This window comes from Micromys minutus, assembly GCF_963924665.1.
Source record: "Micromys minutus genome assembly, chromosome: 27".
NCBI classification, from domain to species: domain Eukaryota; kingdom Metazoa; phylum Chordata; class Mammalia; order Rodentia; family Muridae; genus Micromys; species Micromys minutus.
In genome coordinates, this window is record NC_137962.1 from 9,404,072 (window position 1) to 9,423,407 (window position 19,336).

At 40.3% G+C, this 19,336-nt stretch overlaps 1 protein-coding gene and 1 pseudogene across 2 annotated transcripts in view; one reads left to right on the forward strand and one right to left on the reverse strand.

Annotated features, from left to right (window-relative positions):
• Positions 1-665: 665 nt before the first annotated feature.
• LOC308438310 (geranylgeranyl transferase type-2 subunit alpha-like) lies at positions 666-2,296 on the forward strand (annotated as a pseudogene). Its single transcript has one exon. The product of its transcript is annotated as a geranylgeranyl transferase type-2 subunit alpha-like (transcript).
• Positions 2,297-4,021: 1,725 nt separating this feature from the next.
• Positions 4,022-19,336, reverse strand: part of TMEM71 (transmembrane protein 71) — a 33,718-nt gene continuing 18,403 nt past the window's right edge. The window contains exons 6-10 of the mRNA XM_080939718.1: positions 18,246-18,431; positions 14,468-14,543; positions 9,499-9,560; positions 9,342-9,402; positions 4,022-4,428 (exon numbers count right to left, since the gene is read on the reverse strand). Of these exons, the coding sequence (XP_080795844.1) occupies positions 4,413-4,428; positions 9,342-9,402; positions 9,499-9,560; positions 14,468-14,543; positions 18,246-18,431 (401 nt within the window). The 3' untranslated portion in view covers positions 4,022-4,412. The remainder of the gene's footprint in view (positions 4,429-9,341; positions 9,403-9,498; positions 9,561-14,467; positions 14,544-18,245; positions 18,432-19,336) is intronic.

The window sequence follows — 19,336 nt, forward strand, 5'->3', positions numbered from 1 at the left end:
CAGGTTCTTATGGGCACGGGGGCTGAACCTGTAATTTGGCCAAAGATTGCATGGGGCAGGGCATGGGCAGAAGTCATAGGCTGGAGCACGTAGACTAAGAACAGGGAAAGAGCTGTCTTACCTCCTGTTGGTCTCAGGATGAGAATTTTCAGGGGTTTGGGCATGTCTCAATCTTGCTCCAGGGCAGCTTCCCCAGTTTTTTTCCCTGATAAAGTTTAGATGTTGCTTTGGGGACAAATTATCAATTTTAGGAAGTCCAGGAAATCTTGATAAGCAACAGATGTTTTCTTAGTTTATTTAGCAATCAGGAATGTCTTGTGGCAACTCCAGAGAGTAAGTTATCGTGTGGCTCTTCTCCAGTAATATTTGAGACAATGACTTCATTGAGAAAGTTGGAAAAATCAACACCAGATCACACTCCAACACCTTCAAGGGGGCAAAACAGCTGGATTGTGAAGCAGAAGTCATTTGTAAGAGATGTGAAACCTTACCTGTTTCACAAAGTCCAGTGCCTGTTCTCTGGAGAGCATTGTCTTAGGGTTTTTACTGCTGTGAACAGACACCACGACCAAGGCAACATTATACAGACAATATTTCCTCAGCACAGACTGAACGGGCTACCTCTGAACCCTTCCTTCCCCTGTCCCCAACGTTGAGCCAAAACTATGTTTGGGCACCTGAAGGTGAAGGCATCTGAAGAGCAGGCAGAGGCCAAAAGGAGAGACCGGAAGCAGAAGCTAAAGCTCTACCTGGCAGCCATTCAAGCTCTCTTCCAGAAGCGGCAAGCTGGTGAGCTGGATGAATCCGTGCTAGAGCTGACAAGCCGGATTCTGGAAGCCAACCCTGAGTTTGCCACCCTCTGGAACAGAGTTGAGAAGTGCTTCAGCAGTTAGAAACCAGAAGTCCTGTGAGGAGTTGGCTGCTCATGTGAAGGCAGAAGTAGGCATCCTAGAGAGCTGTCTGCATGTGAACCCAAAGTCCTATGGCGCTTGGTACCACCGGTGCTGGTTGCTAAGACGCCTGCCTGAACCCAACTGAGCCTGGGAGCTGGAGCTGTGTGCTCACTTCCTCGAGGCTGAGCAGAACGTTCATTGCTGGGACTGTCTGCGATTTGTAGCTACACAAGCTGCTGCCACCCCTGTAGAGGAACTAGCCTTCACTGACAGCCTCATCACTCGTAACTTCTCCAAATAGTCCTCCCGACATGATTGTGCCAGCTGTACCCGCAGCCAGAATCTGGCCCACCTGGACAGCTTCCTGAAAATGTACTGCCGAAAGAGCTGGAGTTGGTGCAGAATGCCCTCTTTACTGGCCGCAGTAATCAGAGTGCCTGGTTCTATCACCGCTGGCTCCTGTGCTGCCTGCCTGTGAGCTGGGAAGAAGCCTATCTCTCAGTCTGCTCTTCTCAGCCTGGAGAGTGGGCTCCAGGATGGGGACCTTGCTACTCATGGTTGAGTGTGGAGTGAAGGACTCCAGATGGCAGGAGCCGGCCCAGCCCTGTCTGACTCTGTGACCTGCACGCTGCCTCTCTCAATGACCAGTTGCCCCAGCACATGTTTTGTTTCATCTGGACAGAAAGTGATGCTCAGAAGGAATGTGAGCTTTTAAAAGGCCTCCGGGAGTGCTGTTGCTGAGACCCAGCCACCGATGAAGTTATTCACCTGTGAGCTGACAGTGGAAAAGGCCACCTTCTGAGCTTGAATCCTTGTATGAAGCTGCAGGAGCTGGAGCCTGAGAATAAATGCTGCCTGCTGAGCACCATCTTGCTGATGCAGGCACTGGACCCTCCTGTATGAGAAAGAAACACTACGGTACTTCAGTACCCTCAAAGCTGCAGACCTAATGGAAGCAGCCTACTTGGATGATCTGTGCAGCAAGTTCTTGCTGGAAAACAGTGTTCTCAAGATGGAGTGTGCTGACGTGGGTGTGCTGCCCCTGGCTCACGAGGATCTCACAGCACTCTGCCGTCTGGAAAAACTGCTCTTGGTCACCCGTCTTGATCTGACCCATAATCGTCCCCCAGCCTTGGCCCCAGCCCTGGCTGCTCTGTGCTGTCTTGAGGTGCTGCGGGCCAGTGATAATGCCCTGGAGAACTTGAATGGTATGGCTAACTTTCCCTGGCTGCAGGAGCTGTTACTATGTAATAAGTACCTCCAGCAGTCTGCAGCACTCCAGCATCTTGTCTCCTGCCCCAGGCTCGTCTTCCTCAATCTGCAGGGCAACTCGCTGTGCCAACATGAGGACATACAGGAGTTTGGCTGAGATGCTACTGTCTGTCAGCAGCATCCTCACCTAGAAGGCCCTGCTTCACTCTCACCCCTTAACTTACTGGGACTAAATAAAGAATGGAGAGGCCCCTCTTTTTAAGAAGTACAATATTTAATTGGGGCTGGCTTACAGGGTCAGAGCTTCAGTCCATTACCATCAAGGCAGGAGCATGGCAGCATCCAGGCCGGCGTGGTACAGGAGGAGCTGAGACTTCTACATCTTCATCTGAAGGCTGCTAGTGGAAGATTGACCTCCAGACAGCTAGGACTAGGGTATTAATGCCCACTCCCACAGTGACACATTCTTCAACGAGGCCATACCTACTCCAACAAGGCCACACCTCCAAATGGTGTTACACCCTGGGCCAAGCATATAGAAACCATCACAACCAGGTGCTTAGAGTTTCAATGTCCTTGATAATACTGGAAGAAATGAAACTATGGAGACACAACTGCCCAAAAGGCATCAATGATTACATTATCTTAAAGCCTCATTCATATGCTCCTCTTCTGTACTCAGAAAAGACTTCCAGCAGAGAAACTGGAACACCAGCCCCGCCACAATACCATCAACCCACAATGTGTCCTACCTACAAGATGTGCAGAGGTAAAGAGAAATGAAAAAAAACGGCTAAGCCCAGACTGGGACCATGTCATGAGACAGAGCCCATCCCTGACACTATTTATGGTGTTGTGATATACTTACAAACAGGAGTCTAGCATTAATGTCATCAGAGAGGCTTCACCCAGCAACTGATAAAAACAAATAAGAGACCTTCAAGCAAGCAATAAGTGGAGCATGGTGACTCTTGTGGAAGAGGGAGAGGACAGATTCAAGGAGCAAGAGAGGTCAAGGACATCACAAAACCCTACACAGGGGCCAAACCGAGACGAAGCAGCCAATCAAAGGGCACACATGGGATGGACCTAGGCCTTCAGCTCATATGTAACAGCTGTGCATCTTTCCCTTTATTTTGTACTTAAAGAACTTTTGTATCTCATCTTCATCACAAGGTGAATGAAAGATGATCATTATTCCCCAGAAATTAAAAAGAAAACTAGTAAAGAAAATCGTACAAGAGAAGAATTTATAATTTGAGGAATGGTTTTTCTCTGCTCATTTTCCATCAATGGTCTGCCTTTCTCTTAGTCTATTTCTCGTTACTATAATAAAATACCAGAAGCAGAATATTGAGTGATGGAAAGGGGTTCTCTTGGCCTATAGTTCTGCAGGTTCAGATGCATAGTGCCAACATATCCTATCATTCTAGTGATGGTCTCAAGGTGGATAGCACCACATCATATGGTAGACATGGGATAAAGTGATCATATAGCTGGACAGAAGGCCAGAGACAGACTGAGGGGCAGACCATTTATACTGAGTGAAGTTCCCTCAGATGTAAGAATATCCCACTGGCCCTTTTTCCTAAACGTCCTACCACCTCTTAACACTGCCACACTGACAATCAAAGTTTCAAGACATGTACATCTGGAAGCAAACAGTAGCATCTATTGGGAACATGTTCATGAAAGCAAGAAAAGGAGGAAGGGAATGGGAGTGAGGGGAAGGGGGGATAACATTTGAAATGTAAATACAGAGACTATCCAATAAAAATGATAAAAACTTAATGCACATTTTCAAATGCATTTATTTATTGTATTGCATTACAAACTGTGCCTGTTTCTTATGCAGATTTTATGAATAATATAAACTTGTTTGCATTGTTTAATTAAAGTAGGTTAGCAAAGGCATAGATATATGAGGGCAGACATGAGCTATTCATGATCTGAGCCTGTCACAGAATTCTCTATTCAAAAGAAACGCTTGAGGTCCATTCTATTAGTCCACTCTATTGAGGTCCACTCAAGGGAGCATTACTCCACATGATCTGTCCTCTGTTACTTTCTCCTGTCTCTTCTCTTTTGACATACAGTGTTTTTGAAAGAAAACTAAATTAATATTATTGTCACTAACCAATTAATATTACATGTGGAAATTAAGATTTTTAGAAAAAAATAACTGTCAAAATTAATATTTCTGTTATCCATTTGCTCATTGCTCTCCAATAAAGTGGTCGATTCCAAGAAAACTGCAAATTACTGTTCTCAGATATTGAGATTGAAGACATTCATCACATGTGTTCCTCAAGTGCTGTCAAATCTAGATTAGAGAAAAAAGAAAATAAATAAACAATTCTCTCTCTCTCTCTCTCTCTCTCTCTCTCTCTCTCTCTCTCTACACACACACACACACACACACACACACACACACAATTGTATTATCTAATCATACACAAACTAGCCTGAACAATCTCAGCTAGGAAGAGTGAGAGTGGAGCCTCAACTTAGGTTTACTCTCTACCCATCTCTCCCCACCCCCTGGCAGCTTTCAGTGCCCCTTTCTCTCAAGCCAGGCAGGTTTTAACCTTTAAAGCTCACCATAGAAACCAGCAAATTGCTGTTTTATGACTGTTTTATCAGCATCATTCTACAGATAGCATCACAGCCCAGAGCAGTGGTTCTCAGCTTTCCTAATGCTGTAGCCCTTTAACACAACTCCTTATATTGTGGTGACTCCAGCCATAAACTTATCTCCCTTGCTACTTCATAACTGTCATTTTGCTACTGTTATGAATGGTAATGTGAATGTCTGAGATGCAGGACATCTGTTATGCAACTCTTGTAAAATGGTCTTTTGACCCCCTAAAAGGGTCAAGACTCACAGGTTGAAAACTGCTGACCTAGAGGACAACATGGTTGTAGTTTCTTTGTCTCAACTTTCTAAAGTTAATTAATTCGTGTTTCTTTAGCATGAATGAAAAAGTTTTCATCTAGCAGTAGAGAGAACACATGTATTCTGGTTACTTCTATTAACTTAATACAACCTACTGACTTGAGAAAAGAGCCTCAGTTGAGAAAATATCTAGAGCAACATGTCTGTAGAAAATTATTATAAGTGTTCATTGAGGTCAGAAGACCCAATCCACTGTGGGCAGAAAAGTCCCTAGGCAAGGAAGCCCTGGCTATATAAGGAGAGGGGGAAATCTAGCTGAGAGGAGAACATATGCATGTGTTGCTTTTGCACTACACTGTGGATACAGTGTGACTAGTTTCTTGAGTTCCTGTCTTGATTTCCTCTCAGTGATAGAATGTGACCTAGAACTTTAGGCTAAATAAGCCCCTTTCCTATATTGTTTTCGGTTCCAGTTTTCATGGGAGATTTTACTCTAGCAACAAATCAAACTAAAACAACCGGCTACCTACTTTGGTACTAGGATGTCTGTCATAGGTATGCAGAACATTCACACTGGGGCTAAAGGGAGTCACCAGAGGCACAGGACACCTGTGATGATCTTCATGAACAACTCCCACAACCTTACACGTTAAAGTCAAGGAGGAAGGCAGGTGAAAAATTGATTTATGTTGTAAAAAGTGGTATGGCTGGAGAAGACTGAAATGCCATGGAGAGGGCACATAATCAAATTTATCCTTGCATCATACAGTATGTGTGGGGGATGCTCAATGTGGCTGTCTGCTAGACTGTACTCAGTGATTTCCTCCAATCCCTTGGACCTGCATCACTGATTGTGAGAGGAAACTAATGAGTCACTCTTTTCTTTTGCAAATAAAATTATACATCATATATTAAATACATATTATACTAAATAATATATTAAATATATTATTATATTCTGGGAGTTCACAAAGATAGTATGTCAAGGGAAAGTAAATGAACATGAATGGTTCTTGACTCGATCTTAATAAATACATATAAGCCTCATTATCTTTTAGATACATTTATGTAAGAGGAGAGAGTTGTAATATCTCTAACACACAGGAACAGAAGTCTCTGCTATAAAATGTCCTTCAAGTAATGAGGAAGAAAACATTGAGATGATGAATATGTATATATCTGCTATTTTGAAAGCATTGGAGTAGAGACGGTTTTTGTTTTCCAGATCTTCATATAAGAAGATGAACACATAAAAATTGGTAAACAGGAGACAAGAAACATGGAGAAACAGTACAAGAAGAGAGGGAAAGGTCAAAGTACATACATTAATCATCAAAGAATAACTCTTATCCCATAAATGAAGTTGTGCATGAGAATGTCAGTGGAAGATGTACTTGCAGTCTTGATCTGTTTGCTTTTATGAAAGAACAGAGCAAGGGCACAGAGCAGTGGGGTATACAAGAAAACTTACTTGGGAAAGTAGCCATGACAGATGACATAGTCCCTCTTCCAGGAAGGCCTGCCCGTCCACACCCCATACCTCTCTCAGTCTAAGGAAACTTCCTTTTCGGTGTTCATTTGGCCTAATTACTAGATCCATACTTGTCATTTACCATAAAGAATTTATTTTACCCTGTCTATTGAATGTATGTGAGTATTATTGTATTCTGATATATTAAGATTGACCACACACCTTGGTTTTGTGACCTTGAGACCCATGGAAGAAACATACTTTAATGACTGTTCAGATAAACTGTACTTGGTACAGAGTGTAGTTAGTAGTCAAGTTTTCATAAGTTAACTGATGCTACAAATCAAGGGGTAAAAGCTACAGGATTGAGCCACCAACCAGGCAGCATACACTAGCTGGAACAAGACCCCGACACATACAGCAGAGGGCTGCCTGGTCTGGCCTCAGTGAGAGAAGATGAGCCTGACTTTCTACAGACTTAAAACATCAGGGAGTGGGGAAGACTTGAGGGGAGGTGGGGTGAGGTCGGGGGATGGGAACTCACTCTTGGAGAAATGTGGAGGAGAAATGGGATGAAGACCTGTGGGAGGGTGAACTGGGATGTGGACAATGACTGGACTGTTAAAAAAATTAAAGATAATAAGAAGTGGAAGGAAACAAAGAAAGAAAGAAGGAAGGAAGAAAAGAAGGAAGGAAGGAAAGAAGGAAGGAAACAAAGAAAGAAAGAAAGAAAGAAAGAAAGAAAGAAAGAAAGAAAGAAAGAAAGAAAGAAAGAAAAAAGCAAACAAACAAAGACACTACAAAGTAATAAAAAGTTACAGGATTTATCTTTTCAAGATTATTATAGCAAATGTGAAAAGATTATCCAGAGAGGTCATAATGACTCAAGATCCCCAAGAGCTAGGATTCAGAAGGCCTAGAGCTGGAGACAGAAGATAGTTCCTCTTTGGCTTTTGTGTCTAGAGGCCCTACCCTTAATGCTACTTTAAGGAATTTGCCTTTACCACAGAAGTTTTACAGATAATGAAAAGTTTTATTTCCAATTAATTGTACATTTAATTTTTAAGCAGGAGCAATTTATATATGCCTCACTGTATAATAAGCCTTAACGTTATTATTACCTCTGAGATTTGGGGTTTAAGATAACCTTTTGGGTTAAGAATGATTTTGTTTGTTTGTTTTGGTGTCATTTTGGCATACAAAGCTGAGCTACCATGGAGTGTCACAGGATGACAGGGTGAATGTAAGAGGTAGAGGTGGAGAACAGCACTGAGAGTCAGGGCCTTACAGACATGGCACACCCCAGACTATGTACTTGTGAACTCACTGCAGATCTGGCTGCCTGCACACAATCTGCATGAGAGTGTGTTCATCAGAATTTCATCGGGGGAGGAAGAAGGGCTCTGGGAACCACACTCTTCCCTGAGGGGACTATTGACAATGAATGTTGGTTAGGGGAAGGATATCACTTTCTTGAGGGTGCAGCCACTAATAAGTTGCTCATGCTTCAGTAAATAACCTCCCAACCATGGTCATTTAAACTTAGTGGGGTACAGGCACAAACATGCATGCATGCATGTATACATACACACATGCATACACACACACACACACACACACAGACACACACACACACATACACACAAGAAAATAGAATGAAGACACTAGGCAGTTCTGGGATAACAGAAATAAATATCAGAGCCACCAAGAGCAAGAAAGTGTCTTGGGGTGTATCCCAGCTGTGTAGAGCATGCTTACAAATGCACAAAGCCTGCACTTGATCTCTACAATAAAGCAACAAGCAAAACCAATTTGATAAGAATGGAGGGTTAGCAGGAGAAGAAAAGGAGGTAACATAGGGTAAGAGTTGGTAAAAGCGTCTGAAATTCATATATATGAAACTCAAAGATTAATTCACAATATTCAATTATTTCTGAAAATCTGTAGGTAGAACTGGAAAAGGCAAGCCAGTGAGCCTCCACTTAGATCTAAAATTATTTAGAATATGACTAGGAGGTAATTATTTAAGAAGAATTGTAAGCAAATGTAGCCAACAAGGGTTTAAGAGCAAAGATTTGGGTGGCGATCCCAACACCAAATTATCTATTAAATTGGATCAATGGCTATCCCCAGAAATCTGAATGGCTAGAAATTACAGGAAATGTCACTCAAATGTCAGTAAATTCATATTTTCTAGCGTTGTAAACAAAACAGATCTTCACTCACTCCACTGTGATTTGAGAATCAAGACCACGATTCCATAAACAAGTATGCATAAAGTGAAGTGCAAAGGCCAACACACTAATCTGACTTGCAGAGCATGCTCTGTCCCTAAGCTCACAGGAGCTGGTTTCAACAACCTCAGTGATATTAAGGTCATCAACACAGACTGCCTTGAAATGAGATGGCACCGAGAAGCCTACTTTAAATTCTGTGAGCATCTCTCAAACCCTGAGAGCCCTCTGGAATGAGGGTTAGGAGAGTTAGGAAGGTGAGAGAAATTGTGTTTTTCAACAGATCATTTGCCAGGCTTTTGAGAAGCCATACTACAAAGACATTAGAATATATTTTGAAAGTGCAACACAATAAATTTATAATGGCACTTCTAAAAAGAATTGAAAAGGACACTAATTTCCTATTGTTTCCAATGTCTTGGGACCCTAAAATATAATTTTCTATATTTTTTGAGAATAAAGCCTAATTCTGTGACTGCTACTAGGTTTTAGCAGTAAAGGAAAATATTCTCCATATCCTGACCAGAACTGTGCCTCCACGTAGCTCTTACCATCTCTTACATAGCAGAAGCCTACGAAACACTAGATTCTGTCATCTTTGACCAGACAGTGATAGGTCCAGAGGTAGCACTTACCTAGCACAGGTGGCAGCTCTGAGATAGCTGGCAAGGTTGAGAAACAGTGATTTCACAACATCTTGAGTAGAAATGAGAAATATATACATGTATTTATTTTAAATACCAAAACTTGAGTAAATTCCAATTAGAGCAGCAATCTGGAAAAGTTACTCACAAGCTATTGTGATCAGCAGAGTACATGTAAAGATGCTGGCTAATTTTCCTCCTACAAACCATCTGAAACAACAAAATTGTGTCATTTGAGCATATTAAATCTGCATTTCCAGGACATAGGTGTTCTTTTAGACTAAGAATATACTCTGAATGTCGAGATTTACTATATAGCTCCAAAATAAAAATAGTGTATCAGCAAAAGGGTAGGCAGATATGGCAACAAGAGAGACCTTGAACCGGAAACACATGTGTGTGCTAAGCAAATTTGTCTTTTTAAAAACAATTTATTTTTTTCTTTAAATTATGAATATGTCTATTGTGTAGGAAAAACAGTATATTCATGTGAGTGCAGTGCTCACAGAGGTGGAGGCCAGATGCATGAGATCACTCTGTGGCTGAACTTAAGGGCTGCTATGAGCCACCTGAAGTGGGTTCTGGGATTTGAACTTGGGACCTCTGTAAGAGAATTCATTCTTAACTGCTGAGCCTTTTCTCCAGTCCTGTAAAGTGATTGCTAACAGGAACATAAAAACCACTTAGTGGAAAGATAGTCCTTTTGACAACTGGTCTGGAAACAATTAACTATTTGAAAGCAGAAGAATGAATTCTTACATATATTTTATATCACACATTAAAGTTAAAATAGTCAGAAGCTACCATGAAATATAAGACTTCCAGAAGGCATCATAGATGAAAACTGTAAAAACCTGCGTCTGGCCATGATTGCTAAGTACAGTATGAAGTACAGAGTCTCTGAAAGAAAAAGATTAATAATCAAACTTTCTAAAGATTAAAGAGAAGACGCTTTCGCTGGGGAGGATACTGTTGGGAGGATGAAAGACAACGCAGAATCAGAAGAAAATGTCTGCCAATCACAAATCTCCTAAAGGAATCCTATCTAGATTATATATGAACAAACCTCAGCAATAAGGTGGCTGAAAAATAACAAGGTTTATGGTATATGTGTATGCAAATGCCACAATGTAACCTGCTACTTCGTATCCAAGTTTAAAAATAAAACCCAAAAACCAAAATGGGTGAAAAATGTGAACATATGCCACACCTCAGCCAATGAAAACATGCATGTTAAGTATTTAAAGAAATGTAGAACATCTTTTGTCATTAGACAATGCAAGCTAACATGCCGAGCAATGGCTGTCTATGTGTCAGAATGGCTCCAACTTCTCTACTGACAATGGTTGTATATTTATCAGACATGGTGAGCTCCTAAATGTTCATAACCAACAGCAGGGACACCAACGCTAGTAGGAAGGAAAATGGTGAAAATATCTTGAAACACAATTTGGCACTTTGTTCCCAATTAAGGCAGACTTATTGTCTTATTCGCCAATTCTATCTGTTGTGAATACACAGCTCAGTACAAGCCTTTGGTTTTTGTACAAATTTTATTAAAAATTGCCAAAAACTGAAGCAAACAAGATGTTTTCTGGCCAGTGAAAATTTTAATTCATTCTAGATGTCTGTCTTGATCCAGTTTTCATTCAAAAACTCAAATGTCGTGAGTTGTTCAGATTTTGTGGTCACTGATTTAATCAGTGTTGGTCAGATACAATACAGGATATTATTTCAATTTGTTAAAATATCATTTGAAGCTTGCATTGTATATATTGTCAGTTTTAGAGAAAGTCCAATGAGCTGCTGAAAAGAAGATATGTTCTTTAGGGTTTTGATGGAATGTTCTGTGGATGTTAGGTCCATTTGACCTGTGGTGTTATTTAACTCAATGGTGCTCAGATCTCCTATTGCCTCTTTCATAAATCCTGATTCATTCCTCTCTCTCTCTCTCTCTCTCTCTCTCTCTCTCTCTCTCTCTCTCTCTCTCTCTCCCTCTCTCCATCTCTCTCTTATAATCTTATATAAATCTTCCTTGATTATATTGACTCTTCTCATTCATGAGGTGACACTAAGGAAGCTTCTCTAGCAGTCTCCTCCTAAGTCAGAGCTCCTACTGAACTAAGATTTATAGAATATTCTCTCCAAACCCTAAAGAACACATCTTTCCAGGAGCTTATTGGACTTTCTACAAAAATAACAACATATTAGTACAAAAAGCAAGTCTCAAAAGATAATTTTAAGAATTTATTTTAAAAATATTTTTAATATTTTAAAATGATAATTTTAAAATCATAAAAGATATTCAAAAGATTGAAATAGCACTAAGTGTTCTGCCTGATCAGCATGGATTATGTTATCAACAATAGAATCAGGAGAAAGTATTGAATTGAAATACACAACTTCTGCACACACACACACACACACACACACACACAAACACACACACAAACACACACACACACACACACACACACACATATATATATATATCATGACAGAAATTAATTCAGTGGAAATCAAATTCATAGTTGCTCCCAGAGCAGAGGCCTGAGGATAATAGAGGTGACAGAGAAACCAGGAATGAGTCATGTGGCATTGGATTAATCAGATATATCAATGTTAACACATTTGGGCTACTTTATGTGTGCATAGATACATAATTTCCACATAGAAGTACCAATGTCATTATATATGCACAAACAGTCCCGATTTCTCTCCACAGACAGACTAGAATGGCATCCTAATACTAATGAGTGAACTTGGCACCCAGATCTCATAATGTCCTAAAATTAAAAAAAAAAAAAAAAAAAAAAAAACCTTTGGAACTTGAGAGTAGTGACTAAACCTAGGGCAGGAAAAACACAAGATAAGTCTTAGTTATTTGCTCTTTAGCAGTTTTATATGGATAATAGACATAGTAAGAAATGATGGTTTAGAAAGTAGTTTGAAGAAATAAGATTTACTGATCAATGAAGTAGGATAATCACATGAGGGAAACAGAAACAAACTGTGTAAAGGCTTCTGGTTGAGCTTCTCAGGGGAATGGCAGCCCTGCAAGCAGACCTATTTCTTTTATTCCATGGAACATGTGCATTTTTCAAATCAGGAGACAATTTACACATGATGGTGACTTACTATCATTGTCAGTTACAAGGTAGTCATTCTTGCTTGACCATATCTTCACATACTCCTCTACCTGTCAAGAATTCAAGTGAACTGTATACATTGTTGGCATTATACATGGTGTCTGATTTTAACCACTGTTATGTAGCTTTTTATAATAAAAGCAAAAGCCCCGGTATATAAGTAAATGTCTGTAGTTCTGGCACTTGGGGGATAGAGTTAGGACGGGTAGGAGTATATGTTCAGACGTGACTATGTGGAGAATTAGCGAGCAGCCTGCATGATAGGAAACAAAGAAAAGAAATATAAAGTATTTAGTAGTGACATCAGCATATGTTGGCCCAAGAGGAATGCTTCACTGAAGTCCCTGTCGTATATGAAACAGGGTTTCCTGACCGACTTGGAAGTTTGAAGCACACTAAGGAAAGAGAGTGCTGACTATGACTGCTCCTCACACTTCCTTCCAGCCACTATTGTACCAATGCACATTATCAGTTTCCAATTTGGTGTATTAATAAAGAATGTTCCAATCTATTTCTAGCCATAAAGCTTCCTCCTTTTGTTCCTTTGGTCTTATTGTAATCTAAATTGGTCCTCAAACCCCATAATTAAGTGGGAGGCTTGTTTTAAAATAGCAGCTCTCACTAGGCCTAAATCCATACTTAAGTGAAAGAATCTAAGAGTTGGGATTAGAAAAATCAACCTTCCCGAGCAATGTGGAGGCATTTGACCTCAGGATGCAGGCACTGAGAGTAAATTGCACCTTTGCCTCCAGAGTCTAAAGACTGGAGTGTTTAGGGCTTCACTGTTCATTTTCATTTCATCTGTTCATTCAAAAATATCAATGAGCTCTTGTCACTGAGGATACAGAAGACAGTGTGCTGAAGTAAAGAAAAGCAGGTCATTTGTGTGATGAATGGTGCTGTGTGTCTGTGTATATATGCAAGGGAAGTTTTCTCTAACATAGACTTTGAAAAAGAGTCTAGAAAGAAGTAAGGTCACAAGGCATTTGTGTAGGGAAATATTCTTGTGCCAGGAAGAGGGAACGAAGACTCTGAGACATGGACAGGGTTAAGACTAATGGGACTTGAACATTATTCTAGAATTCTGAGAAAAGGTGGTCAGAGAATGCATACCAAGAACATGGATAGGAGGTAGACCTTAGCACACTGATAGTCAGAACTGAGTGCTGTGTTAATCTGGCTCCTCTGGAACTGACAGTAAGTATGTGAAAGTTGATAGGGTAAGACAATAAATAAAATCAGGATGGTATCAACAAAGGATCTTTACATATGATTGCCTGATAGTAACTAATCAGAAAGACATTGCACAGGAACACAAAGTTCCACAAGCTTGTATACACAGTACTTCTACATGGACATCTGCCCTAAGGCTCCTTTTAAACCTCAATATAACATCGCTCTTAATATCAATTTCTGTGACCAAAGATTGTTGTTTCAAAATACTTCCTATAATCCGTATTTCCCCTTATAAATTTTACCTTCTCTCAACCTGTTAACCCACTCAGGGCTGAAGTAATTCATATGTTCCCATACACTGCCCTGTTAGTTCCAGATAAATATTGCTATCATTTAGACTCTAAAATTTAGAGAATTTGTTTTGATTCTACTGTATTTTAAGGCAAAAGCTACAATAGCAAAGGTAAGAGACTCAGTGAGAACTTCAAGTGCTCTGAGATGAAATGGAAACTTGGATTGTAACGCTCCTCGCCATCACAGCTCAAACAGAATGTAGCACATGGTCAAATCAATCTCTAAGCAATGTATGCTGGCTTCTGTATGCACTGGAGATGAGAGAGAAGGTACATGAAAAAAGAAAAAAAAAAGGCAGTATCACACCAGAAAAAATGAACAGATCTTAGCTAGAGAGCTCCCTAACATGTTTTATGGAAAGAGGCAAGAAAGTTATCCATCAATTACAGCCCCTCATTTATTATGAAATGCTATTGTAAGGAAGCAAAACCAGGTTACCTTGCACATGCGGAAATGATTAGACACACCGCTAAGAGGATCGCCTGAAAGAAGAGCTTATGCATCAAACCAGCTCCTGAAGGAAGAAGAAATCAATCATAGCTCATTAAATAGCCTGGAAAACAAATTTCTGCTAAACCTGTTTCATAGTTTTCAAACGTGCATCATTTTTAAACAAGCAATAATCAATACCAAGATAAAAATCATGCCAAGTGTGGCTGAAACAATGGCTCAATGGTTAAGAGCATGCCCAGTACCTACATGGTAGCTCGCAACTTTAGTTCCAGGGGATCTGATGCCCTCTTCTGGACTCCATGAGCTCCTGCACACGCATGCTACCTATAAACTCATGCATATATGTATATATGCATAAATTAAAAATATTTTTTATATCATGTCACATTTATGGGTCCATTGATTAGAAAACTAAAACCATTGAATTAAATTTCCTCTCTCATAACAAAACAAGAGATTATGCACCTCAAAATGTTTCAGACTTGCTGTTTTGCTTTGATAGTGGAAGAAGCTCATGTAGAATTTATGCTAAAGTCAGAACACTAAAAATGTGATGATAATTATGACTGTGTCAACCACAATAAGAATGCTTATTATTTGAGAGTATTTTATAATTCACAAATACTTTTGACACACTAGCTTATTTAATTGGCCCCAAACCATGCAAGGTAGGGAACATAATCTCATTTTTGCAAATGAGTACACTGAGACTGAGAGACATGATGCAAAAGTTCAAGATCAAAAAGCTATGAGGTGCCAGAGCCAAGATTTAAAAACAACATCTAGACAGGGCATAATGTTTTGTCTGAAATGAGGCAGAGAAAGACAATTGCAACTTTGCACACTGGAAATCTCTAAATATCATGAAGAAAAAATATGTATTAGGAAGAATGTATGCTTTCTAAACTCTGTAATCAGTGAACAGTTTCCATGGCGTCAAATCACGAGAGAAGTATAAAGCTTCTGGCGGTTATAATTAGGAGAATTGTGAGAATCATGACCTTGAGTCTCAGAATAATCACCTTGAAGAAATCAGAGCTGACTTAAAGATGAACTCATGAGGACTTAAAAACATATTTAGGAAATAGATCTCAGCTTAATTTCCCTCCCAAATGCTACAGAGACTTAATTTTGCAACAGTTGTTTAAAACTCAGAAAGACTTTATACTGTGAATGTTTTTATTTTTGTGATTTATGCTGGAATTGAACGCAGAGTTATCTATAAATCTCACGGAGCCCCTAGTGTGGGTGGAATCTTGAAGTTTGGTGAGCCAAACTGGAGCAATAGTAAATTATGTCACTCAGAATGTAGAAGATTTATGTATACTGTGAATTATATAAATTATTGCTGGTTCAGAGGAATGTTAACCATTCATCTAAAGTGTGTTTGCGTTCTCCACCTCTTATGATTTCGTGTGCAATTAAGGGAAATAAACCAAGCTTGAGGCACAACAAAGATCACTAGCTATGCACACTGAGGAGAGAGGGTGTGAACCTCTGACTTCAGGAAAGGGATGAGTTCTGTGACATCCAAACTATTCATTGCTTTTCTAGTGGCCATTGAGTTGGCAATTATTTTGACTTAGCTCATCAGGAACTTAATTCCAATAAGACTTTGATTCCTCCAATGCCTCCCTTGCTTACATCCTTCCTCTCTCTCTCTCTCTCTCTCTCTCTCTCTCTCTCTCTCTCTCTCTCTCTCTCCCTCTCTCTCTCTCTCTTTCTCTCTCTCTCTCTCTCAATTTTAGCACTTCCTATTTTCTTTAACATTTTCACATTTAACTTTTGTTTTCCTTTCTCTCTTCCCCATCCCATTCCACCTCACCCCCACCTCCAAAACAGTCTGCACCTATACACCACTGAGTACAGTGGACATCTATTTGCTGGTTTTGAAGGCAATGTATATTCTTGGTGGGGAATCCCTTTTCCTGCTACAGAGTGAAGTAGATGAAATAATCTCCAGGAGCAACCTTGGGAAGATGGGCACCGAGGAACAGCACCAACACAGAAGAGATGGCAAGGAGGCAAAGACTGGAAAAATGCTAAGCTCTCTGTTTGAAATATCATTTACATTAGTCAGTGAATTCTATCACTAAGTCAGGCCTGGAAGTCAAAAGTCCTAACTGATACAAATAATGGCATGCAGGCCCGTGTTATTTGAATCTGCTGTGTCACCAGAAACAGTGATCATTCAGGTCCTGCACAAGGAGGAAAAAATGATAGAGATGGCTGAGCAATAAGGAAAATAAATATTCTCAGTGAAGCTATGCATGCAGGGTACCCTGAAATAATGGCAGAAAAAATTTACTTCAGCCACCAAGCAAGAGGGAACAAAGATGGTTCATTTCGAGTGGGCCTTGAAGAAAAGTAGAAGCCATCCAGGTACAGCAGATAGGACAGACATCCCAACTAGACCACACATTCATCATGGTCGCATTCTCTGCAATGAGTGTACAAGGCTTACTTCATCTGTAGAATGTTGATATTCTTATATTAAAATAAACTTACACAGCTATGAATTCATTCACCACAGTCAGGGAGAATTTGTTCTGCACAGTCACTGTATGGTCAGTTTGCAATTCAAGGGAGACCATGACCTTAGGTTCAGAGAATGTTGTGCAGGCAAGCATGCAACAGTTGTGCAGCTCATGGGCATAAGACAGAAGAGTTCTGGGAACCAGAACAGTGAAGGCTAGGCTTCCAAGAAGAGGTGGCTGCTGAGACTCAGTAAGGATTGATAGCCTGGTGCTTATCTACTCAGTCAAAGCTTCCATTTCTGTTCGTGAAACAACTGTAGAGTGAACTTAAAGACCCTTTAACACGTGCTGAACAGCTGAAGTAGGGATATATTGTGCAGGACAAATGAATAAGTCTTTGGGGGGATGCTCAGTGGGACACTATCCACTCATGGTTTGTAGTGGCAAGTAAAGACAGGATCATTTCACTCAATCTCAGCCTCCTACAGTGACAACCTCAAATCTATTGATCATTCCTGTGGACAGGAAACAGAATACAATCTTCTAGACTGCTTTTATTGCAAAGCTAAAAGTAGGATCTTCTCTCTGCACAGATTCAAGGTTAAATTTTAGAGTTTGGCCACCTCTTGTAGAGCCTAGTACATTCTTTTCCTATGGTGGCTCCTTGTGCTGTAGATTACAGGTGGGGCTCTGAAACATGAAATCTCCGAGAGCTTAGCAGAGCGAGCTCAGCTCTCCCACCCTGGATATGAGACACCACGAAAATTCATTCATTAATCTGCTGCTGACAAAGCAGAGTCATCAACACACTGGTGAGCTTCTTTCCTTATTCACGCTAGAAAAACCAAGAGCTGAATAGGCCTTTCCATTCTGAGGCATAGCACTAAAAGATGTGGGGATTTTTGTTTGTTTTGTTGTTTGTTTTTTGTCTTCTTTTTCTTCATTTTTTTCTTCTTTTAGCCTATATCAAAGTGCAGCTAACAATCAAGAATTAAATAATAGAGACCTGTCATTCTTCCCCTCAGCTTTATCAAAACCTAATGCTTACCAGGCATCAAAGTTCTTGAAAAACAGAACACTATAACCTTAGTTTTGCTGAGTACTCCTTGACTGTACTCAAAGGCAGTCCCTCCTCTGTATCCTCTGACACTAGCAGAAGCCCAGGCCCTCCCTTCATCAAGCAGGTTTTTACCAGTTCCTAAGTGCACATTAGTCATTGTTATATCATTCTTAGGCGGCAAGGAGAGAGAATTGTTTGGGTGTGGCAAAATTTTAAAAGGACTCACTTGAATGCACCGAAGTGTTCTTTTCCAGATGTCCTGATGCTTTCATCTGAAGCTGAAGAGAGGAATTCTTGGAGTTTTCTCTGAGTGGCTGAGGCAGTATGTGTCCAGTAGAGGAGGATTCTGACATGTCTGTGATTGGCTTTTGAGATTCCCAGCCATCACTCAGAGAATAGTCTAAATCATTTCCTGGAAAAGCAAATGAATTTAATCTCTCTCTCTCTCTTTCTCTGTCTCTGTCTCTGTCTCTCTCTCTCTCTCTCTCTCTCTCTCTCTCTCTCTCTCTCTCTCTCTCTCTGTGTGTGTGTGTATGGTTCTGTGTGTGATTCTGTCTGTTCTTACCTATCTGTCTGTCTATCTATCTATCTATCTATTATCTATCTATCATCTATCTATTTATCATCTATCTATCGAACTCTGTGTGTGTGTGTGTGTGTATGTGTGTGTGTGTGTGTGTGTGTGTGTGTGTGTGTGTGGTGATGCTGTTGTACTTTTTATTTCTATGATGAAACACCCTGACCAAGAGCAATTTGGCAGAAGGAAAAGAAGTGTTTATTTGGCTTAAAGTGCTAGATTATAGTCCATCATCATTTTGGATAAGATAAGGCAATAACTCAAGCAGCTAGTCACAGTATATTTCCACTCAAGATTAGAGAGAAGCAAGTGCTTGCTTCTGAGCTTGCTTCTGATCAATCAGCTTCTTTCATTCTGATGCTGCTCAGGGACCCCAGCCAAAGCACTGATGCATCGCATTGCAGGCTGAATCAATTAGCAAACAAGATAATCACACATAGACATACCCACCTGATCTAGACAATGCTTCACTGAGATCCTCTCTCCTGAGTGCCTCTAGGTTGTGTCAAGTTGACAATAGGAACTAACCAGCAGAGTTACCCTTTGTGCAGTCTCAATAATCAAAATGATAGTAACATTGCCTACTGCACTAGTGGTGGGGGGATAAGAAGGGGGTAAAAACCTGCTGGTGTTTTAATCTGTCCCCAGCCTTTGAGGTGTAAAAGACATATCTTCAGAACACAAACAAGCAAAGATGAGAGGATGAGAGTTTGGTAAAGGAATCCAACTACAATGTAGTT